Source organism: Oryzias latipes, chromosome 17 (genome assembly GCF_002234675.1).
Source record: "Oryzias latipes chromosome 17, ASM223467v1".
Lineage (NCBI taxonomy): Eukaryota > Metazoa > Chordata > Actinopteri > Beloniformes > Adrianichthyidae > Oryzias > Oryzias latipes.
The window spans coordinates 21,128,641-21,139,783 of record NC_019875.2 but is presented as its reverse complement, the minus strand read 5'-3'; the positions used below and the strand labels follow the sequence as shown (position 1 = coordinate 21,139,783).

At 37.1% G+C, this 11,143-nt stretch overlaps 2 protein-coding genes across 4 annotated transcripts in view; one reads left to right on the top strand and one right to left on the bottom strand.

Moving 5' to 3' along the window:
* The first annotated feature begins 468 nt into the window (after positions 1–468).
* Positions 469–8,643, top strand: LOC101165842 (proteoglycan 4-like). 2 transcript variants are annotated; one of them, XM_023964957.1, is made up of 14 exons: positions 469–600; positions 1,269–1,385; positions 2,141–2,254; positions 2,352–2,405; positions 2,686–2,748; positions 3,302–3,427; positions 3,592–3,813; positions 3,918–4,016; positions 4,087–4,173; positions 4,251–4,390; positions 5,456–5,615; positions 5,708–5,800; positions 6,317–6,445; positions 7,525–8,643. In XM_023964957.1, the coding sequence occupies exons 1-14, from the start codon at positions 525–527 to the stop codon at positions 7,710–7,712; spliced, it is 1,668 nt and encodes a 555-aa protein (XP_023820725.1). In that variant the 5' UTR covers positions 469–524; the 3' UTR covers positions 7,713–8,643. The 2 variants fall into 2 exon arrangements, with proteins under 2 accessions (XP_023820725.1, XP_023820724.1); XM_023964956.1 differs by having other exon boundaries at positions 470–600; positions 2,135–2,254.
* LOC101165590 (nucleoprotein TPR) overlaps positions 8,270–11,143 on the bottom strand; it is a 23,940-nt gene continuing 21,066 nt past the window's right edge. For both annotated transcript variants that reach the window (XM_011486636.3, XM_011486637.3), the window contains exons 51-55: positions 10,959–11,057; positions 10,706–10,847; positions 9,634–9,722; positions 8,738–8,833; positions 8,270–8,532 (exon numbers count right to left, since the gene is read on the bottom strand). In XM_011486636.3, the coding sequence (XP_011484938.2) occupies positions 8,492–8,532; positions 8,738–8,833; positions 9,634–9,722; positions 10,706–10,847; positions 10,959–11,057 (467 nt within the window). In that variant the 3' untranslated portion in view covers positions 8,270–8,491. The remainder of the gene's footprint in view (positions 8,533–8,737; positions 8,834–9,633; positions 9,723–10,705; positions 10,848–10,958; positions 11,058–11,143) is intronic.

Sequence of the window (11,143 nt, the reverse complement as noted above, 5' to 3'; positions counted from 1 at the left end):
GCCTTCTTTATGTTGACATTGGGGGAAAATGTGGCGTTCAGCCAGCAGGTTGGAGTCCAATATGAGACCTCAAAGGTTTAAGAAAACAAAACGCTTCCAAGAACTTGAGGTCAGCCAATTTAGAGGCATCATCTCACATTTATTACATTTATTTCTTAAGAGACTGTCCATTGTTGTTAAATAAAAACCATCCCAGTAATTAAAGTTTTTGGGGATGAGCTACCTTCCATTTTCAGAGTGGGAGGAAATAGCTGTGTGTGGTTCCCTGATTGTGTAGGAAGCTAGAATCAGTTTTGTTGGACTTTAATAAGCTTGTGGGTGTGGCATGACTGTGTTTGTGTGGCGTTAATTAAAAATATCCTGCGTCTGTGCATTTGCCTCGTACATAAAAGACCAACAGGTGACAGCCCAGGACAGACTGAAACCCTCAAGGTAACAAATCCTCCTTTGACTTTCCCCCTTCATTCTCATTTTTCTGTCTCTTCTTTCAACGTTGTTTTTCAGAACAGGTTTGGTCAAGAACGATGATGATGAAGATGATGATGAAACTGGGTTTTCTCCTGCTGATCCTCGCCGTAATCTCTGATGCAGCCGCAACAGGTACATATGATACCTATTATAGTCAATAATGGAAGAAAATCATTCCAATAATTATATTTCACAGGACATTACTGCTGTCACAAATTCTAACTTTTGTCAACTTACTACCTTAAATTAAATTTCAAAAGCAGCAGAACTGTGAGGTGTTTTGCTTTTATTTGGTAGTACTTTTTTGTTTTAGTTTATCTCAGGCACAAAGATTTCATTTCTCTTTGCATCTTTGTTACTTTTTCTAGCATAGATAGTCTAAAACTAACTAAAGCTGTGCTTTAGCATTACTCCCAAAGATGAAACATGATTAGTAATACTATGTTAAATCAATTGTAAAATCCCTTTTTCTATCGCTTATTGTTTTTTTGTGTGTGTACTTGTTTTTTAAAATTGTGTTCTACTTCTGTCTGTATTACAATTAAATTGACTTCACACAGGAATTATGTAACACGTTACATCTCTAAGATTGTAATTTTAAATGGAAAGGGGAAAACTTTGAACAACAAAAAACTAATCTGTTGTCTTAATTTTTGGTGGTAACTTGAACAACTGTGGTTACAAAGCTCTTTGACTGCAGGAAACCTCCAGTAAACCATCAGTTCTTAATTGTGAGGATCTTTTTGAAGATTTTTCCTTATTCTCTACCTAATGTTGAGGGGTCTTGTCTTCTTCTAAAGGCAGCTGTGTGGGTCGCTGCGGCGAGGCTTTCACCAGAGGTCAGCCGTGTACCTGCGACTTTGGCTGCATGCAGCATAACGAATGCTGTCCTGACTTTGAAGCTTCCTGCACTGCAGGTGAGACCTCACTTTCTCCTGCTGTCCTTTTGCACAGCAGATGTTTTCACTGGAGGGGAGAAAACAGTGGAGATGATGACTTTGGATCAATTTAAAACAATGAAATTGTGTCTCTTCAAATAAAAATGATGTCTGTCATTCAGCAAATAGTTTAAATCTGTTAATTTATTTGTTCCAACTGTATTTATAGTTTCCTCTTGAGCCAACAGCTTTTTGAAATGACTTTAAATTTCGAAGTTGTTTGCAGATTTTTTATTCATAGTCTTTTTTATTCTTAATGCTTAAAAGAACATTTTATTTGATTTTTTTATGAGGAAAATCTGCGTTTCCAACATTAAATCCTTTCAAACTTTCCTGCATTGCTTTAACATTTTTTCCTTGCTGTTGGTGGATTTATTCCCTAAATATATATTTACATTGTTTTACAGACTGTTCGATGCAGCAACATTTCTACTCAATTTCTATTCTTTCTGTTTAGAAACATTATCTTATTATTGCATTTTTTTCTTCTTTTTAACTTTGCTTCAGTTTTTGCTTTTAAAGTTGCATTCTGTTTAATCAGCCTTGCAGCAGTTTTTGCTTAAAATCATTATTCATAATTTCCTCTATTCTTTACAAACACGTATTTCTTAATCACCACATTAGAATTGGCAGATTCTTCTGTTCGTTTTTTTATTTATCAAATAGTATAGATGGACTGTGGACAGTTTGCCCTGAGATCATGTGACACTATGATGGCTCTCTGTTAGCCTCAGCTCCATCCTGTCGGGGCCACTGTGATGAGCCGTTCAGGAGAGGGCGCCCGTGTGACTGTGATCGCCAGTGCGTGCTCTTCAACACCTGTTGTCATGACTACCAGCTGCACTGTGGTAGGAGCTCTCATCCATCAGCTCTCAAACTTCCCTGTCGGAAGCTTTCGACAGACACGCCGATGACCCACATCTATCACAACTTCTCTCCTCACAGATGTGACAGACTCTCATCACAGACGACACCAACCTGCGCTGATCAAGACCTCGAGTGAGCGCCGTTCACATAACTAATAGGAGCTAATTCTTTGTGATTTGACTTTTATTTGCTCTTCTGTTTAAAAAACCAATGATTTTCAATCAACTATTAGTGATTTTTTTTAAGAAAACAGCTCAACAATTCAGATTAAACAAACGTTAAGACAAACAAAAAGATGAACTTTTAGTAAAATAAAGGTTTTGGAGTAAAATGTCTCTATATTGATGTGTCAGCCTTGGTTTAATTCTGCCAGCAATATCTGTTTTTAATTGTTTTTTTTTCATCTCATCAGGAAACAGCAAGAGTGAAATGAGCCAAGAAACATCCAACAGTGAGAGTGAGGAGTCACACTCAGGTAGATAATTACTGCAGTTCATTACCAAAATACTTTTATGTCACAAATTCAAAGAATGTCAGGAAAGTTTGGAATCTTTTGCCTTAAATTAAAGGACAGTTGACACCACAGCCACAAAAACTCAGCACTGATTTTCTGATTTAAGTGACAAATATGATGCAAAAAAAGAAAGGATGAAACAAAAGTGAGAGAAGTGAAGGGTTGATAGAATATAACTAACCAAAAACAAAATAACCACACATTAACACTTGAAACATTGAAATTAGAAATTTAACAGACTGAAAATAAATAAGAAGAAGCAGATGATACTTGCAAACTACAACCAGGAAACAGAAGGGGCGGGGAAACAGCTGAATGACTTAATGGGATTTAGAATTAAACATGAAACTAAAATAAAGCAAATGAAATCTGAAATTCACACTACGGGTCTAAAAACTACTCTATTAAAAACAAAATGAAAGAATAATAATAATAAACAAGATTCCAGAAGATCCATGTTGGTTTTAATATTGTCAAATTCTTTTTTTTCTTTTCGTTTTTATTTTCTATACAGTTCAGGGTCGCTGTCCTCAATGTCGTGGTGCTCAGCGTCAAAGTTCATTCGGACTGTTCAAACCCCGGACAGTCGGCTCATCTGGCCCCGCCTCTCCTTCCTCTCCAGCCGGTCACCTCCAAACGGGTTTGAAATCATCACTTTTTAGATTTGTTTTTTGCTGCATGGGGGACAATTTGGGATGAAATGTAAACATAAATTTGCCTTTTAATCCCTTAATTAATTAATTTGTTTAGAACATTTTGCTTTTCTCTAGCCTTTAATACTTTCAGTCATCCCTTTTCCTTCAGGTGGGGGTAACATCCCTGCTGGACTGCTGCCCTCACCTTCCTCCCCACGGGGCACCTCTCCACACGTCCCTGCCCCAGGTCCTTCCCAGCCCAGCCTTGGTGCTTCAGCTTTGGGCAGCAGCCCACCCAAAAGCCCCTCTGGTCCCGGAGGTGCTGGTAATGGACTGAAAGTCCAGATGCTGCTGTATCCAGGAAAATTCAGTCCATCTGGGTCCGGTCAAGGTAAACGCTTGAACAATTAAATTGGAATTAATTTTAGTCTAGAAATAACTGGGTTTATCCTGATGATTGAAGATTGAAGTTTTTTTGTTTTGTCTTGGTCAAAGTCAGTGGTTCCGTTGGGTCCAGACCCGGTTCTCTGCAGGAGATGCTGCAGACCCTGGGGCTCTCTCTGGCTCAGGAGGGACCGGAGGCTTCAGGAGGAGGCAAGACAGAGAATCTTTACAATCATCTAAACAAATCCAGAAAAACTAAAAGATGTGAATCTCCTCACAGACATGCCTTCTGGCACGGACCTGTGCAGCGATCCCTTCATCGATGGACTCACAGCTCTCAACAACGGGACCATACTGATCTTCAAAGGTCAGTGCTGTTGTTGAGGACTTCTCTCAGTTGTGTCTGACATTTAGGATTCATTGAGAGTGTCTGCGTGTGTTCAGGTGAGCTGTTCTGGTCGGTGGAACCTGTCAGTCACTCAGTAGGAAGCCCTCAGAGAATCACGGAGACTCTGGGCATCCCGTCTCCCATCGACACCGCCTTCACTCGCACCGACTGCAACAGAAACACTTACATCATCAAGGTGCTAATCCACAACCTGATTAATATCTGTCAACCTTTCTGAAACGTCTGCATAATATTTTTAGTTGATCAAAAAAATCTGGTGCTCTAATTTTATTTTATTTATTTTTTACTTTTCATGATGTAAATGTGTCAGATTTGTTCTTGCTGTTGTTAGAACTACAGGAGCAACTCCCCTCAGATACAATACTGATGACTTTTCTGCAGAGATGCACTACAAACTATTTGATGTTTGTCTAGATTTAAAGCTTTTTTTTTAGACATTCAAGATATTTTATCCAGGTTTTTAGTTGTTTTAACTTCTCTTTTCCCACACCTTTCCAAGCTTTTCTCAAAATCAACACAATCTACATATTTTTGTGTCATTAAGCTCTGGGATTTTGGAAATTATTATTAATATGGGTCAAAGTCTTTTCTCTCCATTTTCTTATAGAAAAATTGATTTAAGACTCAAAGCAAAAATTTAACAAAAAATAAAATTTATGTTCCAAGAGTAAAGACTAGATTTTATGGGAATTTATTGAGATGGGCCAACTTATACCAACTTACTTTGCTCTAAACTAAGTAAATTTCACCTATTCTGCCAGTTTATTTTACTGTCACCAAAATAAACAACAACAAGGTTCATAAAAAATACCAACTATTTGCTTAAAAGTAGCAAAAAAAAACGTACTTTTGGGCTGTACAACATTCAATGTGAAGTCATTCAGCTTTATTTAGCCTATTTTCCTTTTTAAATGTTTGTGTGGAACGCAGAGTTTCTAGACTTTGAGATCTTAGTATAATACTTTTTGTCAAATAAATGACTTGCAGCATTAACAGACCATTTTACTACTTTTTAGTGATTTTCTTCTTTAAATTATTGCTTCTATTCTTTATCTAGGGTGGGGTTTAAAGTTAATATTTTACAATTCAATATATTTTTAGTATTGACTTATGGAGTTTTTAAGGCTTTTTTTGTTTTTTATTTTTAAATGTTGCTCATTTAATGCCTGATCCAGGGAGGAATGACAGTGCAGGATGAAGATTAAGTCATTTGTATATCCGTTTTCCTATTTTCTTCCAGGAGGACCAGTATTGGCAGTTTGATGGGAATATGGTGATGAAGCCAGGCTTCCCTAAACCTTTGAAATCTGAGTTTCCAGGCCTTACAGGAAGCATCAGTGCGGCTCTGGCTGTGCCGGCCACCAGTAGCAGAGCGGAGACCGTCTTCTTCTTTAAGAAAGGTGAGTTTTACAGAATCAATCCTTTCTGTGCAACCTAAAATTTTGTTTTCCACTAGCTATGAATAATATTAGCTCTTTTTTTTACCACCTAGGAGACATAATGTTGAGGTTCACCTTCCCTCCATGCAGCACTCCTTCCTTGGAACCGAGGAGCTCTTTGAAGAAAAACATTGCCGGCCAGACTGGTCAGTAATCAGAACACCAAAAAGGGTTGATGCAGAAGAAAGTGTCAATCATCACAATTCCTGATAATCGTTTGAAATGTCTTACTCTTTTCTCCAACTTTACTTTATGCAGCCAATGTTCATTTAAAATGAAAAAACAAAAACCAAAATGGTTTAACTGGAATTTAAGAGATAAGAAGAAGTAATGATTGATGATGGAAGTAATCTACTTCAGTTCAGAGATTGTCTTTGTGCTTTAAAGGTTCAGAGGCTCTATGTTTAATTACCCAGCAATTTTTAAACTTGAATAATTTTATAATTTTTTATAATTTTCCTTGTTTAGTCATTTTCTTTCAAGTTTGAGTCTAAAAAGTATATTTAGGCAGATATTGTGGTGTTTAGATTAATTTGCTTAATGTGAGTCACATAATCCTTTGAGAAACAGATCTCTGTGAAGTTGAAGATGGAGTCTGCAGAGTCTGAAATGCTTCCATGCTGTCGTGTTCTGATGCTGTGTTGTTGTTATTTTCCGAGCAGATGCTCTTCTGAGTGCAGAAATCAACATCCGAGTGTCACTAAAGGCTTTTCCCACCCCAGTCACCGCCGCAGTGTCCATGCACACGCCTCAGGGGAGCGACAGATACCAACACTTCATCTTCTCTGGACGTAAGGCCTCTCGTCTGGACTCATCTTCACTGTTTAAGTGGCGCAACAGCTTTCTGAACAAATGCTACTCTGAAAGCTGAGTTAACTAATTATTAGGGAGCATTTTATTTCCTGAGGAGTCACCGATTTCAATTTGGAGACATATAAAGGACCGTTTCACTGTCTGCTGTTAGCATGAAGCAACACTTACAGAGATTGGACTGTTTTCTGAAACGGTGGATAACTGTGTGCCGTTGCAAGGTTTGTACGTGGATCCAGTCATCTGCAAGTGGATGCATCAGAATGGAGCAGAGCAGGGAGCATGTAGCCTGCCTTTGTGGCACTACAGCTACAAGCTTTTCCAAATGGAGTTTTTTACATCTGCTCCTAATTCACAACGATTTGAATAAAAAAATACTCAGAAATTTACTTTAAGCTTAATTTTCTTAATCCTCCATCATGAGAAAAATGACACAAGAACACGTTAAAAATCCTGAGAACTTAATTCCATCAGATTGGTATGGACACACTTCAATGAATATTGTGTTTTCATTTCCTGATTATCGTTCCTGCCCACAACTCAGAGGTGAATTCCTAATGAACTCCTGCCGCTCTGCAGAAACTGTTTCCCAGCAAACAACACAATCATAATCATAACAATCATAATTAAAAGACCACCAGGAACACTTTTATAATAGATCAATTGGAATGGAAGTTAAAGGACCAACAGGACCTGTTTATGCTCCTTATGCAAGGAAGCACAATAACAAAATAACTGCATTATTTTATCACTATTATCAATATCCATCATCCTTTCTTTCCTAACACATCACCCATTGCATTAAGATGTCAGAATTAAAATCTACTAGAAATGTTTCTTTCATTTTTTTGTGCATATTCTGATGGACGTACATATTTTAGTTTTGTTTTAATGTAGATTCTATAAATTCCTACTGCTTGTCGTACAAACTAAAGCCTGATACTGCAACAGTTAAATTTCCCCGATTGGGATCACTAAAATATCTTTATCTTAGCTTGTTTTTCCAAGCGTTCCTTTTTATCTGTCAGGTTTCATGTTTTCTCGTCTTTTTTTTCTGCAGCTCTCTTCTTCAAAGTCCACATAACAGGCGATCTGCCGGCTGTTGCAAAACCTGACCCCGCCGTGACCCTGACACCTCTGCTCTTTAGACCGGCTGCCATGGCGACCAACCCTGCCACCGCGGCAGGTCAGAGCCTCAACTCTCCGCATCCAGTCAACTCCATTCGATTCTGGCTGCACTGTCCCTAAAATAGCATACAAGAGGAGATGGACCAGCTTTTCTCCTCCTTTTTCTGCCTAACACAGGAATCTTTTATTAAAGCAAGGCTGAACAACTGAAACCTCCTCCTCGCATCCTGCAAGAAAAACTGTGGATTAGTAATTTTGGATAAAAATTGGAGAAAAAAAACTGGAAAAAGCATAACTGTTAGGGTCACCACTTTTTTACAAAAAAAACCCCACCAAGTTTTTTACAAGCAATATGGAGGGGGCATCCAGTTCTGGCTGTTAATATCCTTAAATCCTCTTGGGATTTTATTGCAGAAAATTTAAATTAAATTTTTTATTTGTATTTCTACAACCTCAACAATTAAATGAAAACTTAAAAAATGTATGCTCTTTAGAGTTGATTTAAGGTTTAATCCATTAATGAAGCAGCCAAGATCAAGCTTTTTTTTATGGTTTCTTCATGTAAAGCAGAATTTTGCTTATATCATAAAAGCATCAACCCCTTTCACATTTAAATGAAAATTTTCATCTTTTTCCATTACAAATCTATACATTGTTAAAAGAAAAAACAACTATTGTTGCTGGTTATTGTTGCTTTATTATTAAAACACCAGAGTAAAATGCCTGAACAGATCAAAACAAGACTTCTGTCAAATACAACATTTAGAACAGAAACTCACAAGATTTTAAAACAATGGTGACAGTTTTCCTGTTATTGTGAAATTATTGATTTATTTCAGATTTAATTGATAAACGTAGATTTCTTTGAGTCATCGTGGATGAAACTGGTGGGATCTTCATTAGGACACGCCTCCTCTGCCTGACGGTCCTCCTCTTCCTCCTAAAAAGTGTTGAGAAACAGGAGAAAACAAATCCGCGTTGAGAAGCTATTTAATCTTCCTGTGTTCTGTCTTTTCTGCTCTCTGCATTTGAATAAACTGCTTCATCATGAGCCTCAGAGTGACTGAAGTTTGTTCTTCAGGTACAAACTTGGAATGACAGACAGAAAAAGAAAGAGTTCCTCTGGAAAAGGTCCGGCTCCTCACCTGGTCGGCTCAGAAACATCTTTCTGCCTGAGCTTGTGAGGCGGCTTATCAAAGGCTGACTCGTAACTGCGCGCCGCTGAGCTGCGCTGCTCATGTCTATGTGTTCAGAAGGAGAAGAAAAGAATAATCATCTATTCAACAACAATAGAGTAACTAAACCTTAGAATAGAAATTGACCTCTTTTTACATTTAAGTTGAATCTAGGAAACAACAATCCCAAAAATATGAGGTGATTTTTATTCTTTGTTTAAGAGACTTTTCATTTTTTGGAGCTTTTTTAATGTTACAAACATGAAATAAAACGCTACAGAAATTATTTTTTTTTTTTTATAAAAACGTGTTTTATTTCTTTAGAGAAAAGGACTGATGTTGGTTTGCTACCTTTACTTTTACTTGCTCCATTTGTCCCTAAATTATTCCTAAAAAATATTCAAACCTGTTATCATTGCACCTGTGAATGAGCAGGTTTTACAGAGATCAGTCATCAAAGCGCCTGTTGTTTCATCGTTTTCTCTGTTTTTGGCTGTAGAAATTCCCAGAATTCTTTGTTTCTTTACAGCATCTGCAGCTTCTTACCGCATTTAATACAATTCTTTCTTCTCATCGAATCATAAGGTTTTCCAAATATTACAAAAGTTAGAAGCTACGGTTTTATACAAAGGGATTTTTTTCTTTTAAAAAATATTGATTTATTTTTATTTCTTAATGTTTTAGGCCTTGAAACACTACTGTGCAGATAAAATATGGAACAAACAAGAAGTAGATAATGGATTTTTGAACCAACTGAGGTGTCAAAGATTTTAAATCTGCAAAATGCCCCTTTGCCTACTAAACTACTAAATCTTGAGCACAAAGAAATTGTTTTGGTTAAAATATGAGTAAACACGGTAAGTTACCAGGGTCTTGGCTGGTTGATGGTAGCGACGACCCTTCAGTCGGCTGTCTTGTTGACTCCATGCTCTCTAGTGAAGACTCCATGCTTGCACTGCAAAATAAAACAGTTTGAGGTTGTTCATCCTGCTCCAAATAAGCATTCCCACTTTACAAACACTCAACACTTTTCTAGAAGACAATAAAGCAGAATTTTTATTTAATTAGAAAAACTGGAAGGTGATGAATAAAGGAACTGAAAAAGTATCTCAGTGTTTAGACATGAAGAACTAATATGATCCTTCAATTATTCTCTAAATTAACTTTCATGTTTTAAATATGAAATATAGGTTAATTTATGCAGAAAAAAACTGATTTATTATAAAAGAGATTGCAGTAAAGTACATAGTTAATTAGAAATTGCACAGAGGTAAAACGGGAAATAAAAACGTAACATTTTAGCAAGGCAAAAGAAAAACATAATTCAGCAGCAATGATGGCTTCATATTTCTGTAGCTTTTCTTTATGCTGCTAAATATTTTCTTAACTGAATCAATAAAACTGTATTTTGTTCTCGATTCAAATGAGATTTAAGTAACTCTTTTGCTTTCTTAGTGAAAACCTTTCGGAGAAAAGAGAATTGTCCCTGATTTTGTGTAACCATTTCTCGTTGCACCACATTTTATTTAAAGCTTTTGTCCTTTTGCCTAAAAAAAAATGTTTCTGAAAATCTATAAAAACAAGTAGAAGCACAGCAATGTTTTTTAAGCATTTATCAAAAAAATGTTTTCTTCTCTTTCACTGAAATTTCAAACCTAAAGGATCCATGATGAGCAAGATATGGTAGAAAAAAATCTCTTACATTTTTGTTTCACCCAAAAGGCTTGAAAAAAAAAATTTCATCTAAAACTCCTATGTGAAGAACTCCCCCAACGTCTACTTTGACGCCGTTCCATTTCAGCTTTTTGTTGTCACAGAATATATATAAAATATAGGAGGGCATCCATTTTGTTTCAACCTTTGATCTGTTTTTTTTTAACATGAACTTATTACCCATAAATAAATAACCAGAGGACTCCCAATAACCGTTTTCCTCACCCATCTCCTTCCTGCTCCATGAAGACTTCGTCTCCATCATCTGGAGCAGCAACCATCTCGGTGGAAGCAGTTACCATGGGAACCGACTGAGAGGCCATGTTGTCCCCAGTGTCTGAAGGAAGCGTCTCTGTGAATACAGTCACTGACAAAAGAGATTCAATCGGCTTTTCTTTACAGAAAAGTGGACAAAACAAGGATTTTATTAGTCTATTGTGTGTGTGTGTGTTCCATTTGTGTGTGCACATTTTCTTACTTGGTGCGGCCACCTGCAAGGGTGTGGTGGGTACGCTCCTTCCTCCTCCATCTTCATCATGAGCAGCCAGGAAAAGAGGAGATTCATACAATCCCAGACCTTGAGAGGCATTTACCAAAACACAAAAGAGGAAGTGAGAAACTGTCTAAATACCTTTAACATTTGACGGTGTGCGCATGTTTGTG